This window comes from Pristiophorus japonicus, chromosome 2 (assembly GCF_044704955.1).
Source record: "Pristiophorus japonicus isolate sPriJap1 chromosome 2, sPriJap1.hap1, whole genome shotgun sequence".
NCBI classification, from domain to species: domain Eukaryota; kingdom Metazoa; phylum Chordata; class Chondrichthyes; family Pristiophoridae; genus Pristiophorus; species Pristiophorus japonicus.
This window is the reverse complement of record NC_091978.1, coordinates 284,819,110-284,845,350: the sequence shown is the minus strand read 5'-3', so window position 1 is coordinate 284,845,350 and position 26,241 is coordinate 284,819,110. Positions and strand designations below refer to the sequence as shown.

General features: G+C 46.2%; 1 protein-coding gene across 9 annotated transcripts in view; it reads right to left on the bottom strand.

Moving 5' to 3' along the window:
• Positions 1-26,241, bottom strand: part of LOC139233945 (uncharacterized) — a 926,529-nt gene that overhangs the window by 499,597 nt on the left and 400,691 nt on the right. For all 9 annotated transcript variants that reach the window (XR_011588246.1, XM_070864651.1, XM_070864643.1 and 6 more), the window contains 2 exons: positions 14,460-14,547; positions 13,775-13,857 (listed from right to left, as the gene is read on the bottom strand). Coding sequence is in view for 8 of the 9 variants with exons in the window: in XM_070864651.1 (XP_070720752.1) it covers positions 13,775-13,857; positions 14,460-14,547 (171 nt within the window). In the remaining variant the exon portion in view is untranslated. The remainder of the gene's footprint in view (positions 1-13,774; positions 13,858-14,459; positions 14,548-26,241) is intronic.

The window sequence follows — 26,241 nt, the reverse complement described above, 5'->3', positions numbered from 1 at the left end:
TGGAATTTTAGGTCCATCATTGAAGCACCTGTGAATTTTTTGACGTGGAAGCAAGTCATCCTCGGTTTGAGGGACTGCCTATGATGAATGGAACAAATAAAGGGCCAAAATTTGCCTAGGAGTTGCTCCATTGTTTTTGGAGCAACTTGATTTTTCTGGAGTATCTTAAAAATCCCTATTCTGTACATTTAATTTACGCCAGTGTACGTTACAATTTTTTTTAGTTAAATTTTTTTTTTCAAAAGGTGGCATTACCAGCCACCTACGTCCATTTGAGCCAGTTTGCACAGTTATTAGTTGCTCCAAACTAACTTAGGCCAGCATATGTGGCCACTTGTAGTTGCACAGAAAACCCTTGTGGAGAGTTAAGAAATCAGCGCAGGTCGGTACTTAATGACTTGACTAAAGAATGTGAATAGGATCAACCAGCTATACAGGACATATGACAAACTTCGCAACGTTAATTTACTATACAACAGAAGCCTTCATGGAAGCTTAAACTACAAAAATAAAAGTAAAGAGACAAAACATATTTATATAATTTTTTTAAATATCCAGATAAAAACAATTATCACCCCCCCCTCAAAACTCCCCGCCTCTCCCCCCAATCAGAACACTCTCACCCCCCGATCAAAACTCTTCCCCCCGCCCCATCAAAACTCTCCTCCTGCCCCCGCCCCCCATCAAAACTCCCCCTCCCATATCAAAATTACCCCCCCATATCAAAATGCCTCCCCATCAAAATTCCTCCCCCCCCATCAAACGCCCCCCCCCGATCAAAACACTTCACCCCCAATCAAAACTCTTCCCCCCCCCCCATCAAAACTTTTCCCCGCCGCCCCCCCCCCCCCATCAAAACTCTCCTCCTCCCCCCACAATCAAAACTCTCCTCACTAAACAAAGCACAACCATCAATAAATAAAAAATAAAACTCAAGTCCTACCTCGGCCTGGGAAGTCAGCGGGCCAGCCGGCCGTGCGGGAGGCCACTCGGCCGGGGATAGGCGTGCAGCAGCCTAGGCGCGCATCGTGACGCCACTCGGCCTGGGAATGGGGCGGGACATCAGGTCCCACGCTGCAGAGGAGCTACTATGCATGCGAGAAAATCGGAGAGGTGTTTAAGATCTAAAGTTGTTAAACTCAATGTTAAGACCAGAAGGCTAAAATGTCTAATTGAAAGATGAGGGGCTGTTCCTCGAGCATACGTTGACCTTTATTGGAACAGTGTAGTATGTTGCTGACAGAAGATCAGGACAAGTTGCCCCTTGGCTGAAGAACCTTTGGATCCAGATCTCATAGGCATTGCTTTTAAAAGGATACGTGCAGAGCATCAAATCAATGTGCCGACATTGGGAACCATTTTTTAAAAAATGATGTAAATATGTTTTTTCTCTTTACTTCTTTTATTTTTGTAGTTTAAGCTTCCATAAATGCTTCTGGTGTATAGTAAATTAACTTTGCGAAGTTTGTCATATGTCTTGTATAGCTGTTCTTTTGAGCACAGTGCCCTAGCTCCGCCCCCTAATTGAATTGCCACGTCGCGCCAAGCCAAGGGAGAGGCCACGAGCGGCCGGAATGCGGGGACAACATTTTGGCACCGTTTATATATTAGGAAGTCGGTGCACCTCAGGTGAGTACGCCAAAAATCGGCAGGGGCCAAATTTGAGCCCAAAGAAACAAAAGAAGTGTCTAGGGGAGCTGTAAATATTTACAGCAGAATAGTAGAGGGGGAGGGAAGAATGGGAAATATGTCAAAGAGGTGAAGGCTCCCATAGCCCAGGAATGTGGTGGAAAAAAGGTAGGTAGACCACAGGGGTGTTAGACCATCCTGTTGACCATGTACTAATAGGGAATCCCCACCCCAAATACCAGCCCATACCTCCATCACTCCCAGTGGCACTGATGCAGCTGTCCTCTATTACCAACACTCGCTGTCCGAGAGAAAATCGGAGAGGTGGTTATGATCTAAAGTTGTTAAACTCAATGTTAAGACCAGAAGGCTAAAATGTCTAATTGAAAGATGAGGGGCTGTTCCTCGAGCTTACTTGACCTTTATTGGAACAGTGTAGTATGTTGCTGATAGAAGATCAGTACAAGTTGCCCCTTGGCTGAAGAACCTTTGGATCCAGATCTCATAGGCATTGCTTTTAAAAGAATACGTGCAGAGCATCAAATCAATGTGCTGACACTGGGAACCATATCAGACAATGTGCTGAAGGTGACAGCTCGCGTGTAGGAGTTCTCCATCACTGTTATGTATGTAATAACTCGATAGACTGAATACTGTAAACTCACTCAGGTGCAAACCTGGCTCAACTTTATTCGGGCCCAAAGTGCCCACATTACATGTTGGCTTGCTTTATATCCCTGGCCCGCACACATGTGCGTATAGCCCAATGACCTCCGACAGTGGCACCCCCTGGTGGCTAGTAACCCCAAGAATACATACATGACAACATCCCCCTTCAAGATCTTAGTATCAGTCATTTTACAAGTTAAGACGGTCTGGAGCTTTCCGCTCACGAATTGATCGTCTCAGTTCAACTCCAGTTCTGGGCGAGCATTCTGAGTCAGTTATGACTGGAGGCTGGGTAGCCGATCTGATGGGAGTGGCAATGACCATGTCAGAGATTAAAAGTCCAGATTCATTGATGACGGCAGAGTCCTCTGATGAATGAATATAGGTTGGTTGGTCACTGATCGTATCTTCCTCAACTTGTTCCAGTTCATCCGTGTGCCGCAGCTTTATCTGATCAACATGCTTCCTGCATGTTTGCCCATTCTTGAGCACAACAATAAACATTCTGTTACATTCCTTAGCCATAACAGTACCGGCGACCCACTTGGGACCTTGACCATAATTTAGCACATATACTGAATCGTTAACAGAGATGCCGTGTGACACAGCAGCACGATCATGATGACACTGCTGATTTTGACGTCTGTTTTCAACACGATCATTCAAGTCAGGATGGATGAGAGAGAGCCTGCTCCGCCATTCATGATTTAGACGAAGGAATTGAGTGTAATATCTCCAAGTTTGCAGATGACACGAAACTGGGTGGCAGTGTGAGCTATGAGGAGGATGCTAAGAGGCTGCAGGGTGACTTAGACAGGTTAGGTGAGTGGGCAAATGCATGGCGGATGCAGTATAATGTAGATAAATGTGAGGTTATCCACTTTGGTGGCAAAACAGGAAGGCAGAATATTATCTGAATGGTGACAGATTAGGAAAAGGGGAGGTGCAATGAGGTCTTGGTGTCATGGTACATCAGTCATTGAAAGTTGGCATGCAGGTACAGCAGGCGGTGACGAAGGCAAATGGAATGTTGGCCTTCATAGTGAGAGGATTTGAGTACAGCAGCAGGGAGGTCTGACTGTAATTGTACAGGGTCTTGGTGAGGCCACACCTTGAATATTGTGTACAGTTTTGGTCTCCTAATCTGAGGAAGGACATTCTTGCTATTGAAGGAGTGCAGCAAAGGTTCACCAGACCGATTCCCGGGATGGCAGGACTGACATATGAAGAAAGACTGGATCAACTAGGCTTATATTCACTGGAACTTAGAAGAGTGAGAGGGGATCTCATAGAAACATATAAAATTCTGATGGGATTGGACAGGTTAGATGCAGGAAAAATGTTCCCGATGTTGTGGAAGTCCAGAACCAGGGGTCACAGTCTAAGGATAAGGGAAACGCCATTTAGGACCGAGATGAGGAGAAGCTTCTTCACTCAGAGAATTGTGAACCTGTGGAATTCTCTACCACAGAAAGTTGTTGAGGCCAGTTCGTTAGATATATTCAAAAGGGAGTTCGATGTGGCCCTTATGGCTAAAGGGATCAAGGGGTATGGAGAGAAAGCAGGAATTGGGTACTGAAGTTGCATGATCAGCCATGATCATATTGAATGGTGGTGCAGGCTCAAAGGGCCGAATGGCCTACTCCTGCACCTATTTTCTATGTTTCTATGTTTCTATGTTTGAGATCTCTCTTCATCAATCGTTCAACAGGGGAGACCCTGGTAAGCATGTGGCGTCTTGTCCTGGAATTAACCAGCATGCATGACAAGCGAGTCTGCAATGAACCCTGAGTTACACGTTTCATACTCTGCTTCGACCATTAGGAGCAGGTTTAAATGGTGCTGACCTCACATGTTTAATACCATTGAGTTTCATGAACTCTTGAAACTCCAGACTTGTGAAGCAAGATCCGTTGTCGCTCATAACGATGTCAGGCAGACCATGAGTAGCAAACATGGCACTCAATGGTAGCTGTGGATGTACTGGATGACATAATAATACACTCGATCCACTTGGAATATGCATCCACCACAACAAAAAAACATCTTACCCGGGAAAGGACCCGCAAAGTCAATGTGGATCCTCGACCATAAATTGGATGGCCACAACCACAGACACAGCGGAGATTCCACTGGTACTTTGCTTAGCTGCATGCAAGTGTTGCACTGATGCACACGTGATTCCAGATCAGAGTCAATTCCAGGCCACCATATGGGAGGCCTGGCGATGGCTTTCATCATGACAATACCGGGATGAGTGCTGTGTAGATCACGTACAAAATTCTCTTTGCCTTTCTTCGGCATAACAGCATGATTACCCCACAGTAAACAACCTGACTGAATGGATAGTTCATCTTTGCGACAGTTGTAAGGTTTGGTCTCATCACACATTTCCATAGGTATAGCAGACTAATCACCATTAAGGACACAATGTTTTACAACCGATAAAATCGGGTCCTGTCTGGTCCAGGTCTTAACTTATTGAGCAGTGATAGGGGTTCCTTCACACTCAAAAGCATCCATAACTAACAGTATATCTGCAGGTTGTGACGTCTCCACCTCCAATGTGGGCAAAGGCAGACGGCTCAGTGCATCGGCACAATTCTCGGTGCCAGGCCTATGGCGAATGACATAATCATAGGCAGATAATGTCAGTGCCCACCTCTGGATGCGCGACGATGCATTGGTATTGATACCTTTGTTTTCCGAGAACAATGAAATGAGTGGCTTGTGATCTGTTTCGAGTTCAAAACGAAGACCAAACAGGTATTGATGCATCTTTTTAATCCCATACAAGCAGGCTAAAACTTCTTTTTCTATCATGTTGTCGGCTTTTTCCATCTTTGACAAACTTTTAGAAGCATACGCAACAGGTTGTAGTTTATCCGACTCATTAGCTTGTTGGAGCACGCAGCCAACCCCATATGATGAAGCATCACAGGCCAATACTAGACTTACATGGATTATAATGTACCAGCAACTTATTCGAGCAAAGCAGATTTGTAGCTTTCTCGAAAGCTCTATCTTGAGACACACCCCAAACCCAGTTGTCGCCTTTTCTGAGCAGCATGTGCAGTGGCTCTAATAAAGTGCTCAATCGAGGTAAGAAATTACCGAAGTAGTTGAGTAGACCAAGGAACGAACGCAGCTCCGTCACATTCTGAGGCATTTTTGATGGCCTTGGTTTTTGAGTCCATAGGCCTGATGCCATCAGCAGCAATTTTCCTCCCCAGATATTCGACTTCCCGTGCCATGAAGACGCACTTCGAACGTTTCAGTCTGAGCTCTACTTTGTCCAGACAATGTAGAACCTCTTCAAGTTTGTTCAGATGTTTGGCAATGTCACAACCTGTGACCAGAATGTCATCTTGAAACACGACGGTTCTAGGGGTGGACTTCAGTAGACTCTCCATGTTCCTCTGAAATATGGCTGCAGCCGAGCGAATTCCGAAAGGATACCTGTTTTAGATAAACAGTCCTTTATGAGTGTTGATGCACGTAAGTTTTTTTGACATGTTGACAAGCTCCTGTGTCATATAGGCCTACGTCAGATCCAGTTTAGTGAATGACTTCCCACTGGCTAGCATTGCAAACAGGTCATCAGCCTTCGGTAATGGGTACTGATCCTGTTTCGAAAATCGGTTGATCGTGACCTTATAGTCTCCACAAATCCTGACAGTGCCATTACTCTTCAACACAGGAACAATGGGACTGGCCCATTCGTTAAATTGGACCGGTGATATGACCCCTTCACATTGGAGTCTGTCCAGCTCAATTTCGACCATCTCCCTCATCATGTACGGAACAGCCCGAGCTTTGTGATGGACGGGTCTTGCACCCGAATCCAGGTGAATCTGCACCTTGGCTCCCGTGAAATTGCCGAATCCTGGTTCAAACAGCGAGGGAAACTTGCTCAGCACTTGAGCAGATGAAGTGTCATTCACCGATGACAACGCTTTGATATCGTTCCAATTCCATTTGATTTTTTCGAGCCAATTCCTGCCGGACAGCGTTGGACCATTTCCTGGAACGATCCATAAGGGCCATAGCTAACTTCCTCTTGAATATATCTAATGAACTGGCATCAACAACTCTCTGCGGAACAGAATCCCACAGGTTAACAACTCTCTGAGTGAGGAAGTTTCTCCTCATCTCCCTCCTATATGGCTTACCCCTTATCCTGAGACTGTGATCCCTGGTTCTGGACTTCCCCAACATTGGGAACATTTGCTTTCTTTACTGCCTGCTGTACCTGCATGCCTACCTTCGGTGACTGATGTACCATGACACCCAGGTCTCGATGCACCTCCCATTTTACAAATCTGTCACCATTCAGATAATAATCTGCCTTCCTGTTTTTGCCACCAAAGTGGATAACCTCACATTTATCCACATTATACTGCATCTGCCTTGCATTTGCCCATTCACCTAACCTGTCCAAGTCACCCTGCAGCCTCTTGGCATCCTCCTCACAGTTCACACTGCCACCCAGCTTAGTGTCATCTGCAAACTTGGAGATATCACATTCAATTCCTTCGTTCAAATCATGAATGTATATTGTAAATAGCTGGGGTCCCAGCACTGAACCTTGCGGCACCCCAATAGTTACTGCCTGCCATTCTGAAAAGTACCCGTTTATTTCCACTGTTTGTTTCCTGTCTGCCAACCAGTTTTCTATCCATGTCAATACATTACCCCCAATACCATGTGCCTTAATTTTGCATACTAATCTCTTGAATGGGGCCTTGTCAAAAGCCTTTTAAAAGTCCAAATACACCACATCCACTGGTTCTCCCTTATCCACTCTACTAGTTACATCCTCAAAAAATTCTATAAGATTTGTCAAGCATGATTTCCCTTTCGTAAATCCATCCTGTCACTGCTTTCCAAATGTGCTGCTATTACATCTTTAATAATTGATTCCAGCATTTTCCCCACCACCGATGTCAGGCTAACTGGTCTATAATTCCCTGTTTTCTCTCTCCCTCCTTTTTTAAAAAGTAGGGTTACATTAGCTACCCTCCAATCCATAGGTACTGATCCAGAGTCCATGGAATTATGTAAAATGACCACCAATGCATCTAATATTTCTAGGGCCACTTCCTTAAGTACTCTGGGATGCAGACTATCAGGCCCTGGGGATTTATCGGCCTTCAGTCCCATCAGTTTCTCTAACACCATTTCCTGGCCAATAAGGATTTCCCTCAGTTCCTCCTTCTCGCTAGACCCTCGGTCCCCTAGTATTTTCAGGAGGTTATTCATGTCTTCTTTAGTGAAGACAGAACCAAAGTATTTGTTCAATTGGTCTGTCATTTCCTTGTTCCCCATTATGAATTCACCTGATTCTGATTGCAAGGGACCTACATTAGTCTTCACTAATCTTTTTCTCTTCACATATCTATAGAAGCTTTTGCAGTCAGTATTTATGTTCCCTGCAAGCTTACTCTCATACTCTATTTTCCCCCTCCTAATTAAACCCTTAGTCCTCCTCTGCTGAATTCTACATTTCTCCGAGTCCTCAGGTTTGTTGCTTTTTCTGGCCAATTTATATGCCTCTTCCCTGGATTTAACACTCCCTAATTTGCCTTGTTAGCCACAATTGAGCCACCTTTCCTGTTTTATTTTTACACCAGACAGGGATGTACAATAGTTGTAATTCATCCATGTGATCTTTAAATGTCTGCCATTGCTTATCCACCGTCAACCCTTTAAGTATCATTCGCCAGTCTATTCTAGCCAAATCACGCCTCATACCATCGAAGTTTCCTTTCTTTAAGTTCAGGACCCTTGTCCCTGAATGAACTGTGTCGCTCTCCATCTTAATGAAGAATTCTACCATATTATGGTCACTCTTCCCCAAGGGGCCACGCACGACAAGATTGCTAATTAATCCTCTCTCATTACACAACTATGATGGCCTGCTCTCTAGTTGGTTCCTCGACATATTGGTCGAGAAAACCATCCCTTATACACTCCTGGAAATCCTCCTCCACAGTATTGCTGCCAGTTTGGTTAGCCCAATCAATATATAGGTTAAAGTCACCCATGATAACTGCTGTACCCTTATTGTACGCATCCCTAATTTCCTGTTTGATGCCATCCCCAACCTCCCTACTACTGTTTGGTGGTCTGTACACAACTCCCACTAACGTTTTCTGCCCTTTGGTGTTTCGCAGCTCTACCCATATAGATTCCACATCATTCAAGCTAATGTCCTTCCTTACTATTGCTTTAGCCTCCTCTTTAGCCATTAACGGACATGCAATGTTTAGGCACTCGCAGTTTACCGCACACTTTGTTACCCATTATTGATGTGCCCATGTAGAGATGGAACTCCTTGGGGGCAGAATGTGAGATGGCATGGCTGACATCTCAGCTTGACCAGCACTACCCTGCCCACACCCCCACCACCCCGCCCCCCCCAGACTGAAATGTCGTCCTCTACTTGCAGATGATGATTCGGACAGCACAGATCAAGGCACACCATTGACCTCTGGCCTTCAGAGAAGCCCAGTGTCTCCCACCCTGACGGTGCCCCCAGCCCAAGACAGCGGATCCTTCCTCCACCCCAATTCCCAGATCACCCATTTCCACTGCTCCCACTTCTGCCACCCAGAGCCACGAAGAAGCAAAGAGAGGAGGGAGAAGGGCCCGTCTTTGAGCCCCTTGAGCTCGAGGAGCCGGAACAGGATGACAGCAGCCTCCTGCCATGTGAGTCAGCTGTCCGCAGAACCTCGGCGTTGGGCTCTGAGTTCCTGGGGTTTGGAACAGACTCCACACTGGCAAGCTCTACCAAGTGCAGAGGCCATGGCGCGAAGGCAAGCAAGGTGCCAGAACCCACCAGGAGCGAGCATCCACCTGAGGATGCAGCACGGTTCTCTGCAATTCTGGAGATGGTCCAGCTATCATGGATGATTGTGCAGATAGATCGCGATATGCTCCAGACCATGGCTGGGATAGCTGGAAGCATTGCCACCTTCACCCATCAGCATGATGACAAGATGGCCCGGCTCATTACTGTGTTGGAATGCACAACCTCGACCGTTGAGGCGATGAGGCAAGAGATGGTTTCTGGACGGGTATTGCAGCCCCGACCCCACACTCTCAAGGCAGACAAATCCGGAGGAGATCCCGGCGCCTTCGGTCATGTCCCCTGCCTTCTCATCAAGACGCACACGTATGCAGACATCCCACTGCCCCCCTGCACCTCGTCAACCAGAGGTAGTGAGGGGCAGGGGAGCGGCACACCGTGGTGTAGGCGGGGCAAGGAAGAAGTGCTTGCGCATCGCTTCAAGGGGGGGTAAGAGAGGTGGTGGTGCCAGGGAGAGGGGTTAGTGTTGGTAGTGTAAATATTTGTAAATGTAATAATGTTATGTAACCTTTGTTATTGTGCACTTGTAAATACACTCACATTGTTGACCCTCTCTTGGTGAGTGTCTGATTTTAACATCATGTGTGGTGCCTTGTGAGAAACACGCATCTGTCCCTCAGGTCATCTGCTTTATCAGGAATATCTTCCTATCTACATAAAACTGTACTGTATAAGGAGTCCTGTCATCAGGCCATCACAAGCTGACAAGGAAGGGTCACCAATGCAGGAAGGCTGCCATTCAATTACTCTCACTTTACCTACTTGCAGGGCAGACCTTAAGGCTTGCAGTTCAACCCTCTTTTTCCGAGGCCAAACATGGCGGAGTGTCATTCCTGAGATGACATGGTCATCAGTTACATTGCAGTATAATGTCTTTTCCCGTGTTCCATACCTCATGTAATGCTCTTCTGACGATCAGTTACAGCGATGCGCCATTTCTTAACATCTTCTGCCTCTCTCTTATTCAGCCTGACATAATCTCATACCCTCTGCGCAGTCACAATATGCGCTTAAATATGTTCTGCATTAAATACTCTCATAACTCTTGGATGGCCTCTCCACTGAGTCTTTACCATCTTTCGCTACTCATTGCCGCTTCATCCACCACATCGTCCCTTCAATGGAGTCATATGGAGAAACATATCTTAACTCTTTCTGTGTGGGTTAAGATCCATTACATTACTCTTTATGTGCTGTGAGGGTTATTCGATTGGTCAGATTTATTACATCTCTCAGAATAGACTTATGTCCGTCACCACAACAAGGCACGCTCGGAACAGGTCTTTTGTAATGAATCAGAACAGATTTTATGAAGTAGTTTCTTTGCAGTATAAAGAAAGACACATTAACAAGGCGATAGTGACAGCCTATTCGTTGAAACCTCAATGGTAGGCCACTGAGTCACTGCGGCGCTTGTCTCTTGCTGTGTTCTATTGACCGTAGTCCTTCCTCAGTTTGATCTGTAATCGCATTGCCCCTAAAGTCGAATAGCTGTAACTTTATACCCTTTTCCTCCCATACAAATGTTGTCAGAGTCTGCAGCTATCTCAGGCTTACAATAGATCAGTCTAACTTAACCCTCTCACCCTCTATGTGATATGTAGTGATTCCCTGATCACTTCTTGAAGGACTGTGTCACAGAATTAATTAATCAGCTTGGATGGACACATTTCAGTCGCTTTTATCGCATCCAAATTAAACATGACCATCAGCAATAAAGCAAAGCAACATCCACCTAACTTTTTCCCAGCAGTCCCACTCATGATGGCCCAGCATCTGCACCATAGCCACGATGTGCAGCGCTGCAGCACTCGGAGCCCTTCTCTCTGCCGACCGACTCATGGCCAGGTCAGACCAGCTTTTTGCGAGCGGTCCCTCTGGCGGGCAGCAGGTCGATCTGAGGCCAGCATCCCTCACCAAAATGGCTGATTTGCCGCATCTGGCATGGGCGAGCGGCATGACATCATGCTGGCGGATCCCTCCACGACCAATCTCGCACCGGGCGGAACCTGGACTGCAGATGGGCGGATCCAGAGGAATCGCCCAGAAAAACTACATTTCCGGCGGAACCTCGGCGGCTGCGAGCGCAACCTCCACCAAATTCGGCCCCAATGATTTTCTTTACAAACCTCTAGGAACAATTTACTGCCTGCAGGGCTGAGACTCCACAGTTTCATTGTTCCCTTTCTGAGCCTTCGAGGTTGTGTGACTTGTCAGAACTAGAAATCACGGCACTAACAGGTTCCTTACAACATGAAGTACCAGCCTTAATCGGCTGCGGAGAAACTGATTCGTATTAACAGTATAAATCCAGCAATTTCATGTCACAAAATGGGAGGTTCACAGCGGAATTGAAACTTTTTCAGTTTTGGCAAGGTTAACCTGTATCGTCCAGCAATTTGTTGCTAATTTCAACTCCTGGCGCATCTCTTCTTCGCCACAAATGGCAGGAGTTTTTGTATACTAATAATGGTGGGCGCCGGGAACTCACCATTATTCTTCTAGCAATTTCTGGACTAATATAATTTGAATAATTATCAGTACCTCCAAAGATTAGAGTGAACACTTATTTAAAAACCTTTAGAAAAGCAACAAAACAAGTTTGATCTTTTGATCTTATTTTTAATATTTCGCATTGCTTCCCAATCCATTGTTTTCCTCGACACATTGGTGAAACTGGCAGGCTGAAGACACAGCAAGCACAATGACATTGAAGAATCAAGACCCCTTCAGCTACTCATTCTAGCACTTTGTTCAAAACTGTTTTTACCTCCGCCAGACATTGAAAGCAAAGCCTGTTACCTCATTGGGATTTCTCTGAGAAAGTCCATGTTTATGTGGAATTTTTCATTTGTCATAATTAAAAAAAAAATGTAAATAAGGAAATGAGATAAATCCTTAACATTTCAAAGTATGTACAATTTTAGATGACTTGGTACTTAACATGTTCAATCACTGAATCAAAAAAACAAAATGTTGCATTGTATTAAAAGGTCAGTAGCATCACAACAACTTGCATTTATATAGCACCTTTAACATAGAAAAACATCCCAAAGTGCTTTACCGAAGTGCAATCTTACAAAAGTCGACGCTGAGCTAAAGAAGGAGCTATTCGGAGGGATGACTAAAAGCTTGGTCAAAGAGGTGGATTTTAAGGAGGAGAAGGGGGTGGAGAGGTTTAGGTAGGGAATTTTAGAATGTAGGGTCTAGACGGCTGAAGGCACAGCTGACAATAGTAGGGCAATGGGTAGAGGGTGCACAAGCAGCCAGAGTTGGAGGAATGCAGAGTTCTTGGAGAATTGTAGGGCTGGAGATAGGCAAGGGTGAGGATTAGAATTTTAAATTTGAGGCATTGGGTGAACAGGAAACAATGTAGGTCAGTGAGCAAAGAAGTGATGGGTGAATGGGACATGATGCCAGATAAGATACAGACAGCGACTTTATGGATGAACTGAAGTTTATGCAGGTTGGTGGAAGGGAGGCTGGCCAGGAGACCATTGGGGAACAGTCGACTATGGAGGGGACAAAGGGGCGGAGTCTGGAGCTGATGCAGGGGCAGAGACGGGCGATGTTATGGAGAGGACATGGAGTTTGTGGCAGGGGCTTAACATAATGATTCTGGTCTTCCCAATGTTTAACTGGAGGAAACTGTAGCTCATCAAGGACTGGATGTCGGACAAGCAGTCTGACAACACAGAGGCAACGAATGGGGTTGAGAGAGAGGGTGGAGAGGTAGAGCTGCGTACATGTGAAACCTGACACCATTTCTTTGCATTACATCGCCACGGTGCATTATGTAGATAAGGAAGAGAAGGGGTGCGAGGATAGATTATTGGGTGGACTCCGGATGTAACAATGCAGGGGCAGTAAGAGAAACCATTGCTGGAGATGCTCTGGGTGTGATTGGATAGGCGAGAATGGAACCAAGAGAGGGCAGTCCCACTCAGTTGGGCAACGGAGGAGAGGTGTTGGAGGAGGATGGTGTGGTCAACCATGTCAAAGGATGCAGACAGGTTGAGAAGGATGTTGAAGGATAGTACACCATGGTCACAGTCAAAAAGGATAGCATTTCTGACTTGGTTAAGGTCATCGGAAAATGCTGAAATTGTACAGTGCGTTATTCAGACTGCACTTCAAATGCTGTGTCCAGTTTTTGATATTCAAACAGAAACATCCAAGCTCTGGAGACAGTACAGAGAAGAATCATCAAACTGATCCCCAGATAAGAGAATAAAGTTATGAGAAAGGACCTTATAGGGATACATAAGATGATAAATGCTGTATGAAAAGCAAAACTCCCACATATTCAACCTTGTGAAAGGCAAATTTAGAACTGATTGCAGGAGGTTCATCACACAAAGAGTGATTACTATATGACATGGATGTCCAGGTTAAATAATGGAGCCAAAAACATTGGAATCATTTAAGAGACAATTGGCTGCTACAGTGGCAACTGTACTTCTTTTCTAATGTGCTCAAATCGGCTTCCTCATCTGCATTTATCTTGTGATCTTGTGAAATGTAACAACTACACTTCCCACCTCCCTCTCTCCTATTTATTTCAACCCTTTGGAACAGACTATGTACAATGAAATATTTTTTTACCTTTAGCAGAATGAGGTACACTTGTTTGTTGACGGTTTTTCTCAGTGACATTTGATACAGCTCGAGACTGGTAAGGAGGCACACTTAAAAACAAAAATAGTACATTTCAATGAAAGAAATGAAACACTGGTCTGACATGTAGGGGGCAAAACTGCCCCTTTTTGAGAGGCGTTTTTTTTGTGTGGTCCGGACCGCCATCGTGCAGCCCGGCACTCCGTTTTGGGTTCCGGGCTGCAGGCCCAGTACCATGTTGCCTTGGTGGACCAGCGGAGGCCATCAGAGGCCTGGCAGAGTGCACAGCGGCCCTCTCCTTTATGCGTAGCGCTCCCGATTACGCCCTGTTAGCACCGTTGCTCCTGCCCTTAAAGAAAGTGGAGCACGCAAGATTGGGCTCCGGGTCCTTTGAGGGAAGGTACACCCAATTCAGCGACCGGGGCGCGACTTCTGCGCAGGCATAGGAAGTCCTGCCCCGAGTGGGTTACTGCCCCAATTGGGGTGCAGGGCAATTTCGCCCCCGTAATTTTTTTCATTTAATTTTCAGGTCTTCATTTTCAGATTAAAATCTGTAATACATTTTCACAATCTATAACACAGTATTTATGTAGCAATTATATCTTATTTATGTAGTATATTTACTGTATTTATATGAGTTTGAAACAAATGCTGAAAATATTTTGCCATTTACCTCTGTGCTCTTTTCTTCCTTGTTGTTAGTTCAATTTTTGCACTGATGGCGTTGGTTGCATGTAACACATCATGTAAATTTAGAGTAGCTGCATAAAACGTACATTAATTTAAAAAATGTTAAAATAATTGTTAGTTACAAGCTATCCATGAATTGTATCTGGTGTAACAGATCTTTTGTGACTTCAATAACTATGTAGACTGACATATCCAATTGATCAAATCTGTTGGGAAACTAAAGCAATTGAGGATTATAATTGGCAGCTAAAAATGTAAACTCAGCTCCCTTAATGGTTTAGATGACTAGATGACTAAGCCAATGAGTAGCTGAGCCATACAAAGCATAACGGCCTAGATTCATATCCTGGCCTACAGTGGGTCAGGATTTCTACTCCTGAGCATTATCTGTTAATCCTGTCTGGAAGTGCATGTCGGTAGACACTGGGTGAAGCTAGCAAAATCGGAAAAATATATTTTTTTAAATACATAAATAACTTTAATTTAAATTAATAAAAATATGTTGTGCATTTTTCTATCTTTTATTATTAGTTATTAGTGTTTGGGGGGGTTCTCATTCATAATAATGGGAACTCCAACTTACGGAGTTCTCATTATTATGAATGAGAATATACTATATCTGATTGGCTGCCCAGAGCCATGTGACTCCAGCTCCAGGCCTGCGCACATCCTGACATGCACGCGCTGCGATGTGCAGTCAGGAGAGGCCTCAGGACCAGGATCTCACGTGGCCGCAGCAGCTTCAAGTAGGTAAGCATCTTTTTTCTAAAATCCATTCGGACGCCCTCGGGAAGAAGAAACTGGGATTTCTGGACCAATAACTTTTCTCTTAGCTGTCCTGGAACATTTGCAGCAATGGTAAGCCACTGCCTTTTTCTCACAATAAAATAATAGTACAGGGTACTTCAATATGTTTTTCAATGGGAATCCTCCTTCCTTTTTCTTATCTGGAGGAAGAAGAGGAGGAGGATCATCAGTGGGATGCCAGGCTGGGCAGGCTGCGACAGAGGCTGTGTCCACCCACCATCCTTGCACCCGAATCTACAGCATTTATCTTGCTTTGAAAATTCATCAGATTCTGCAGTGGTGGCTCATCAGGTGATGCAAATGAGGAACTGCCTCATCTAGAAATTTTGTATGTGAGCATGCAAGCGGGGAGTCAATATCAATGTCGGCAGGCAGATGTGCAGAACTGCTTTTTACACTGCACATTAATTTATAATTGCCAAGATCTGAACCACAGTATTAGATTATGGCCAATGAAATTGGGTAGGAATTTGATGCCAGAATCTAGTACAGTACTGCTCCTCTCAGTCCTCTATCAACTTATACCTTACTGCACAGAACATTGCCTTTAATTAACTTTAAAAGAATCCAAGGAGAATGTGGCTAAATGTGGAACAGTTCTTTCATTCATCCTTTGAGTAATGCATTTCCTTTGACCCTTTCAAACATACTCTGTTATAATACAAGATAAAAAAATTAAGGTTAGTGTTGTGATTCCACTGAAAGGGCCTGTAGCCAATGCAAATCGGTCTCCCGTCAGCACTATAGAGCAGCTTGACTGGCGCACTTCAATGGCCAGCCACCTGAAAACCACACAGAGGGAAAATCTACCCCCTACGTCTGTAATCCTCTCCAACTCTACATACCCTCCCATCTGCTCTGTTCGTCCGATTGGCTTTCTGTCCATTCCCCCACGGATGGTAGCAGAATACTTAGCCACATCAGGTCTACACTCTAGAACTCTCTCACTAAACACCTCCTTCCGCACCTTCACAAACCTCCTCAAAACCCTGATTTTGGACCAAGCTTTCAGTCATCCCTCTTAATTGATCTCTTCCTGGATCAGCGCCCTTTCCCTTAGTTACCTCTCTATATGAAGTGCCTCAGGACCTTTTTTACACTAAAAGGTGCTATATAAATTGAAGTTGCTGTTGTGTATTCGAAGCTGGAGCTAAAGAGTCAGTCAGCAGCACTCAAGTATCATAATCAGTTTAATGCTCTATTGGCCAGAGTAGCAGAACGCTGTGCTTGTATCCTGAAAGTCACTGAGTATCAATTGACAATATGATGCCAACTTTAGGCCAGATCTTGCTGGAGCGGGGCATTAGTTTGACTTTTTTTGGCAACCTTCAGCTCAAAATTTATTTGCAGCATAGCTTGCTGGAAGTGCGAGCTGATTTGGCATGGCGAGGGCAACAGGGCACCTGGGACCTCTGTGAACGGCAAGACCAACAGTGTATCTACTTAACCAATGAGATTTAAGGATTGAGAAAGAAACAGGAACAACAGAGACGGAGGGTGAATTAAGAGTCAAATCAGGTATAGAAAGAGAAAGAGGGAAAGAAAGATTGGATTGCGACAAGAGAAAAAAGACAGAAAGAAAAAGTAAGAAAAAAATTAAAACATTCGTTATCGCCCATTTTGAGGCAGTAAGCCCACCTGGTCAGTAAGTTTATCGCCAGGCGATAATTAGCGTCATCAACCGCGAAATTCAGTTTCATCGCCTCAAGAGGGAAATGGAGTGGTAAATCAAGCGTTAAACGTTACTCTTAGGGTGCGAAAGCCGGCAAGCGGGGCGCTAAGGTCACAGCACTATTCAGGGTCAGGAGTTGCACATCAGACATACTGGCGACATCCGGTTGTTAAAGGGGAGGTAACATGACGCTGCACAGCCTCATTCTGGTCATTGCAGCCCATGCACTGTTATTGAGAGTGAGAAGATGGCAGACGTGAGAGGTCGCCAGCGTACACACCGCTTCTCAGAAGCCACCCAGGAGGTTCTAATCAACACAGAGGAGAGGCGACAGGATGTCCTGCACCCAGACACTGGCAGGAGGCCACAGCCAAATGCTTTTCGGCGTCTATGGAGGGAAGTGGCACAGCACGTGTCGGCCAGGAGCACAGTGCCCAGAACCACGTCGCAATGTCGCAAAAAGTTTAACGACCTCACTCGGGTCATCAGGGTGAGTACTTTTCCATACACCTTACCATGCCATCGTTTGAACTTCACTGTCTCACACAATGTATAGTGTGTGCAGTATCTTCTCATTCAGTATGTCTAGGACTGCATGCTCTGCCTTGGTGAAGACAGATGCAAAGTTAGGCTTTACTTCCTCAGCCATACCCGGCCTCCATGCGTAGGTCTCCTTTTTGTTCCCTAGTCAGCCCCATCACTCCTCTTGCTACCTTTTCACTCTTTACATGTGTATGGAAGACTTTAGGCTTACCTTTAATGTTAGCTGGTAGCCCCCAAATCCCAGCATTGGCACACCAACTGTGCGCAGCTATTGAGAGATAGATGGACATCTGACGACTTCCAAACAGTAACAGCTATTCAACTATGAAAGGCACATCTGTCAGACAGTTACATGCACACTAACTCAGACGTTCTGCTTGTTATTGCAGGCCAAGCTGGCGCATAAACGTCAGGAGAAGATGCGCACCAGTGGAGGAGAGCCTGACCTCCATGCCCTCACGTAGGTCGAGGACCGCGCAGCTGCCATCATGGGTGCACAAGTGGGTGCGGTTGCGGGCAGTGAAGCCGAGCCCCGTGGGGACAGTATGTTCATTACCTTTCTCTCTTCTATCAGACCACTTACCCCGAATACCTCAAACCTTTCACACTTTACATGTAACTGTCGTCTCTCAACTCGTTGTTCCATTCCTGCCCCCTCCCCTGCACGTAACCTCTCTTCTCATGAATACGTGGCTTGAGCAGTGGTGCAGCAGGGAGGGATTCAAATTCCTGGGGCATTGGAACAGGTTCTGGGGGAGGTGGAACCATTACAAACCGGACGGTCTGCACTTGGGCAGGAACGGAACCAATGTCCTCGGGGGAGTGTTTGCTAGTGCTGTTGGTGAGGAGTTAAACTAATATGGCAGGGGGATGGGAACCAATACAGGGAGACAGAGGGAAACAAAAAGGAGACAAAAACAAAAGACAGAAAAGAGATGAGTAAAAGTGGAGGGCAGAGAAACCAAAGGCAAGAAACAAAAAGGGCCATGAATATAAAAGGGCTGCAGGAGGGGTAAAAACTAAAAATCATGGTTTAAAAACTAGGATGAAAACACTCTACCTAAATGCACGTAGCATTAGAAATAAAGTAAATGAGTTGACGGCACAAATCATTACAAATGGGTATGATTTGGTGGCCATTACAGAGACATGGTTGCAAGGTGGCCAGGACTGGGAATTAAACGTACAGGGGTATCTGACGATTCAGAAAGATAGGCAGGAAGGGAAGGGAGGTGGGGTAGCTCTGTTAATAAGGGATGATATCAGGGCAGTTGTGAGGGATGATATTGGCTACAATGAACAAAATGTTGAATCATTGTGGGTGGAGATTAGAGATAGTAAGGGGAAAAAGTCACTGGTCGGCGTAGTTTATAGGCCCCCAAATAATAACTTCATGGTGGGGCGGGCAATAATCAAGGGAATAATGGAGGCATGTGAAAAAGGAACGGCAGTAGTTATGGGAGATTTTAACCTACATATCGATTGGTCAAATCAAATCGCAGGGGGTAGCCTGGAGGAGGAATTCATAGAATGCATACGGGATTGTTTCTTAGAACAGTATGTAACAGAGCCTACAAGGGAGCAAGCCATTTTGTATCTGGTCCTGTGTAACGAGACAGGAAAAATAAACGATCTCCTCATAAAAGATCCTCTCGATCACAATATGGTTGAATTTGTAATACAGATTGAGGATGAGGAAGTTGTGTCAGAAACGAGCGTACTATGCTTAAACAAAGGGGACTACAGTGGGATGAGGGCAGAGTTGGCTAAAGTAGACTGGAAACAAGGACTAAACGGTGGCACAATTGAGGAACAGTGGAGGATTTTTAAGGAGCTCTTTCATAATGCGCAACAAAAATCTATTCCAGTGAAAAAGAAGGACGGCAAGAGAAGAGATAACCAGCCGTGGATAACCAAGGAAATAAAGGAAAGTATCAAATCAAAGACCAATGCGTATAAGGTGGCCAAGGTTAGTGGGAAACTAGAGGATTGGAAGATTTTAAGCAACAGCAAAGAATGACTAAAAAAGCAATAAAGAAAGGGAAGATAGATTACGAAGGTAAACTTGCGCAAAACATAAAAACAGATAGTAAAAGCTTTTACAGATATATAAAACGGAAAAGAGTGACTAAAGTAAATGTTGGTCCCTTAGAAGATGAAAAGGGGGATTTAATAATGGGAAATGTGGAAATGGCTGAGACCTTAAACAATTATTTTGCTTCCGTCTTCACAGTGGAAGACACAAAAACCATGCCAAAAATTGCTGGTCATAGGAATGTGGGAAGGGAGGACCTTGAGATGATCACTATCACTAGGGAGGTAGTGCTGGACAGACTAATGGGACTGAAGATAGACAAGTCCCCTGGTCCTGATGAAATGCATCCCAGGGTATTAAAAGAGATGGCGGAAGTTATAGCAGATGCATTTGTTATAATCTACCAAAATTCTCTGGACTCTGGGGAGGTACCAGCGGATTGGAGAGCAGCTAATGTAACGCCTCTGTTTAAAAAAGAGGGCAGGCAAAAGGCAGGTAACTATAGGCCAGTTAACATCTGTAGTGGGGAAAATGCTTGAAACTATCATTAAGGAAGAAATAGCGGGACATCTGGATAGGAATAGTGCAATCAAGCAGACGCAGCATGGATTCATGAAAGGGAAATCATGTTTAACTAACTTACTGGAATTCTTTGAGGATATAACGAGCATGGTGGATAGAGGTGTACCGATGGATGTGGTGTATTTAGATTTCCAAAAGGCATTCGATAAGGTGCCACACAAAAGGTTATTGCAGAAGATAAAGGTACGCGGAGTCAGAGGAAATGTATTAGCATGGATAGAGAATTGGCTGGCGAACAGAAAGCAGAGTCGGGATAAATGGGTCCTTTTCCGGTTGGAAATCAGTGGTTAGTGGTGTGCCACAGGGATCAGTGCTGGGACCACAACTGTTTACAATATACATAGATGACCTAGAGGAGGGGACAGAGTGTAGTGCAACAAAATTTGCAGATGACACAAAGATTAGTGGGAAAGCGGGTTGTGTAGAGGACTCAGAGAGGCTGCAAGGAGATTTGGATAGGTTAAGCGAATGGGCTAAGGTTTGGCAGATGGAATACAATGTCGGAAAGTGTGAGGTCATCCATCTTGGGAAAAAAAACAGTAAAAGGGAATATTATTTGAATGGGGAGAAATTACAACATGCTGTGGTGCAGAGGGACCTGGGGGTCCTTGTGCATGAATCCCAAAAGGTTAGTTTGCAGGTGCAGCAGGTAATCAGGAAGGCAAATGGAATGTTGGCCTTCATTGCGAAAGGGATGGAGTACAAAAGCAGGGAGGTGTTGCTGCAACTGTACAAGGTATTGGTGAGGCCACACCTGGAGTACTGCGTGCAGTTTTGGTCACCTTACTTAAGGAAGGATATACTAGCTTTGGAAGGGGCACAGAGACGATTCACTAGGCTGATTCGAGAAATGAGGGGGTTACCTTATGATGATAGATTGAGTAGACTGGGTCTTTACTCCTTGGAGTTCAGAAGGATGAGGGTGATCTTATAGAAACATTTAAAATCATGAAAGGGATAGACAAGATAGAGGCAGAGAGGTTGTTTCCATTGGTGGGGGAGACTAGAACTCGGGGGCACAGCCTCAAAATACGGAGGAGCCAATTTAAAACCGAGTTGAGAAAGAATTTCTTCTCCCAGAGGGTTGTGAATCTTTGGAATTCTCTGCCCAAGGAAGCAGTTGAGGCTGGCTCATTGAATGTTTTCAAGTCAAAGATAGATAGATTTTTAAGCAATAAGGGAATTAAGGGTTACGGGGAGAGGGCGGGTAAGTGGAGCTGAGTCCACGGCCAGATCAGCCATGATCTTATTGAATGGCGGAGCAGGCTCGAGGGGCTAGATGGCCTACTCCTGTTCCTAATTCTTATGTTCTTATGTTCTTATGTTCTCTGGCTTTGTGCTTTCAGATAATCAGCCAGGAGCCCAGGTACCTGTCCGTAAGCTCTCCATTTCCAGCGACGGGCGAGATTAGGATGATGGGGAGGTCACTTCTCTGCCAGTTGCAGAGGAGCCAGCGGCCTCAGATAGTGGGGACACCTCCTCGGTGGAGGAGGACATGTTAGTGGTGTCTGAGGTGGGTGATGCTCCGTGACCCAGTGGCCTGCCGCAATGCCACGGGTGAAGAGAAGTTCGGGGGCCAGCTCCCCGGAGGGTGAGTTGGCACTTGAGTGTTGCTCAGCAACTATGCAAGGCCTTCGTGCTGTCATGGAGTCGGTGCTTGGTGGCATCAATACTCAGTCTGCTCTCATGCAGATCAGATTAATGGTACGCAAGCACTGACTGCTGCCATCGTCTCTGGGTCGGGGATCTCACGGTGCCGAGGCAGACTGGCAATCTGTGCTCGAGCAGATTGCTCCGGATGCTGAGGTGCTGCCCCGGGAAAGTGGCAGTGTGTCGGTGCAAATGAAAGGTGCTGTCCTCTCTCAGGACAATGGCGTTCTGGCTCCCACAACTGCCGCTTCGCCAATGCACCTGCCACTCTCTGCACCCCAGCCATACGAGACTGCTGCAGCCTATGCTGAGGTGGTGCAGTCTGTGGCCAGGCCTTCCAGGCCCAGAGCTGGTCGAGGATGCCCTTCTCGGCCATCTGAAGTCTCTGCGTCACAGATGGAGCAGCCTTCAGCCTTCAACCGGCCTTGCTGCAGCCACTTGGGCCGCATTAAGGACGAGCAGTAGGCGTGGGAGAGGGTGTAAAGTCCTGTCCCCTCGGTACAGATTCACACGAGGCATGTAGTGAAGTCAAGGTCACTCTGGACCTGCACCTTTATTTCACAGCTCTGGAATGCTGCACTTGCCTTAGACCTGTCCGTATATACCTGTCTCTTGCAAGTGCACCCCTGGTGGTAAGGTATGCTGGTGGTTACTGGTCGTATCTTATTATAGTCATGTATAGCATGCTAGGATAGTTATATATAATAATGTAAGATACATGACAGAGGGGAAAAGGGAAGCGGTGGGAAAAATGTGATAAAGTCACGTTAACAGTTTGCCTCAACATGGCCATAAGTCCCCATGCTTTGTGTATATTATTGTACATATATTGTTTCTGTTCTTTAACGCTTGTCATGTGTCAAAAGGGAGCCTCTTTTCATCAATCTGGTTCATGGGCGTTGTGTTGTAACTTGAGAGGGGAGGGCTGTTTGTAAATAGTTTTATTTATTCGAAGGGGCGTGGGTTCATTCTTAAAAGATTTGTTTTTGATGGTGCTGTGTTTTGCTGGTTTATAAAAGGGGACAAGTCCAACTGCAGCAACTACAGAGGAATCTCCCTGTTATCAGCCACTGGGAAAGTCATCGCTAGAATCATCCTCAACCGTCTTCTCCCTGTAGCTGAGGAGCTCCTCCCGGAGACACAGTGCGGATTCCGTCCACTACGGGGTACAATGGACATGATCTTTACGGCACGACAACTGCAAGAGAAATGCAGGGAACAGCAGCAACCCTTGTACATGGCCTTCGTTGACCTCACAAAGGCCTTTGACACTGTTAACCGTGAGGGACGATGGAGCATTCTCCTATATTTCGGCTGCTGCCAAACGTTTATCACCATCCTCCGCCTGCTCCACGGCGACATGCAAGCCGTGATCCTGACCAACAAATCCACCACAGACCTAATCCACATCCAGACCGGGGTCAAGCAGAGCTGCATCATTGCGCCAACCCTCTTCTCGATCTTCCTCATTGCAATGCTCCATCTCACGTTCAATCTGCTCCCCGCTGGGGAGGAACTAAACTATAGAACCAGTGGGAACCTGTTCAACCTTCGTCGCCTCCAGGCTAGATCCACAACCATCCCACCCTCTGTCGTCGAGCTACAGTACGCGGACGATGCTTGCATCTGCACACATTCAGAGGCTGAACTCCACGCCATCGTCAACATCTTCACCGAGATGTACGAAAGCACGGGCCTTACACTAACCATCCGTAAGACAAAGGTCCTCCACCAACAGACCCCGCCACACACCACTGTCCCCAGTCATCAAAATCCACGGCGCGGCCCTGGACAACGTGGACCACTTTCCATACCTCGGGAGCCTATTATCAGCAAGGACAGACATCAACGACGAGGTCCAACACCGCCTCCAGTGCGCCAGCGCAGCCTTGGGTCGTCTGAGGAAGAGAATGTTCAAGGATCAGGCCCTCAAATCTTGCACCGCTTATGGTCTACAGGGTTGTAGTGATACCCGCCCTCCTGTATGGCTCAGAGACATGGGCCATATACAGTAGACACCTCAAATTGCTGGAGAAATACCACCAACTATGTCTCCGCAAGACCCTACAATTCTCCTGGGAGGATAGATGCACCAACGTCACTGTTCTCGATCAGGCCAACATCCCCAACATCGAAGCACTGACCACACTCGACCAGTTCCATTGGGCGGGCCACATTGTCCGCGTGCCCGATACAAGACTCCCAAAGCAACTGTTCTACTCGGAACTCCTGCACGGCAAACGTATCAAGGACACCCTCAAAGCCTCCTTGATAAAGTGCAACAACCCCACCGACACCTGGGAATCCCTGGCCAAAGACCGCCCTAAGTGGAGGAAGAGCATCCAGGAGGGTGCTGAGCACCTCGAGTCTCGTCACCGAGAACATGCAGAAAACAAGCGCAGGCAGCAAAAGGAGCATGCGGAAAACCAGACTCCCCACCCACCCTTTCCTTCAACGACTGTCTGTCCCACCTGTGATAGAGACTGTAATTCCCGTATTGGACTGTACAGTAACCTGAGTGCTCACTTTTAGAGTGGAAGCAAGTCGATTTCGAGGGACTGTCTATGATGATGATGATGCTTTGCTGGTTGAGGGTACAGACTTGTTAATAATAAATTTTTGATTTGACATTTCCACACTTCTGATCCATGTGATCTCACAGTTGTAATATGCTGCGCGATGTATTTTACATATTCGGATGTGAGATTACCATCTAACTCACTTAAATCGCTGCCTGATGAGGCGCTGACTCATGGCCCTTGCAGCGGCATTACCACGATGCCTCCTCCATGGCTGCTGATCCTCCCTCTCCTCCTGATCGTCCTCTTCCTCTTCCGGAGGTGGAGCTCCAATTCCTGGTGGCAATGGCTGGGCCCTCATGATGGTCAGGTTCTGCAGCATGCAACAACAATGATGAAGAGAGAGACTTAAAGAGGGGACTACTGAAGGCTCCCTCCAGAACGGTCAAGACAACGGAACCACTGCTTTAGCACCCTGATAGTCCGCTCGATGATGTTCCTGGTGGCGGCATGGCTATCATTGTAATGCTGCTCAGCAGGGGTGTTGGGGTTGTGGAGAAGGGGGTCATAAGCCATGTGGTGAGAGGATAACCCTTGTTCCCAAGCAGCCAGCCGCGATCCTCATGTGGTGGCTGGAACAGTCGTGGCACAGTGTTCTCTCGCAGGATGAATGCTTCGTGGCTGCTGCCAGGATAGCAGGCATTCACAGCGAGGATGAGCTGCCTGTGGTCACACACGAACTGAACATTGAGAGAGTGGTAGCCCTTGCGGTTCCAAAACACCTCTGCATTCTGATAAGGTGCCTGCAATGGCACGTGGGTGCAGACAATGGTGCCTTGAATCATGGGGAAGCTCGCTATTCTGGCAAAGTCACATGAGCGTTCCTCCTGTTTCTCCCTCGTCATGTGGAAGTTGATGTACTCCATTCTCCTGCAGTATAGAGCGTTTGTGACCTCCCGGATGCAGCAATGCACAGCAAATTGGGAGATGTTGGAGATAACCCCTGCTGTAGCCTGGAAGGGGCCGATAGCATAGAAGCTGGGCGCGACAGTTACCTTTACTGCCACTGAGTCCGAAGTCCTCGTCAAGATGTGAGGCTGGAGGTCTGCCTGCAGGAGGTGGCACAGCTCTGTGACCACCTCCTTGCTGAATCTCAGCCTTCTTAGGCACTGCTCCTCCGACATACTAATGTAGGAGAATTGCTCCCGATAAACCCTGGGGGAGTACGGCCTCCTGTTCCTACGACTTCGATGGCCTCTCCTCATGCCTCAGCCCACATTGGCAATATTCTGTATCAGCAACTGGCGCCTATGAAGTCGTTGCCTCAGGCCAAGGTAGACTGCCAGCATTGCCCCCATCTAGTTGCAAAGAGACGAGGTGCAAATGGGTAGGTAATAGTTAAGCTAAAGAAATAACGAGCAACAGGTAGGCAAGAGCTACAAATTGTGCTCCCATAGCACATTGCACTCACTCTGACCTCTCAGTGACCCGGTTGTTCATCCTTTAAATAGCGCCTCGCCAGCACAAACCGCTGGTTGGAGTGCCTGCTTTCTCTGGCGACTTTAGCACCAGGTGATAAATGAGGCGAAAAAAATGAAGGTCGCATGCGGGGAACTAGCAGGGCATTGCATTGTCATGATCTGCCTGCTGCTAAAGGGCGAGGCACTAACTATTGGCTAAAATCCAACTAAAGTTTGCGAATGGCGCAGAAATTGCCATCCCCGGGCAAAAGCCCATCAATGCCCTGTTAACGGGTGGCACTAACCAAACTGAATTTCTAGTCCTTAAAATTTAACATTTTTAAAATCTTTAACAACAATTGACTCCATGCAGGAATGAGATTTAACAGTTTAAATTGTTCCCTTTCTGGGCCAGAGATATTGATTGGTATTGTGTTAACAATTATCACATGGTTAAAAAGGTACTTATACTGTTAAGTTCCAGCCCTAACTTTCTG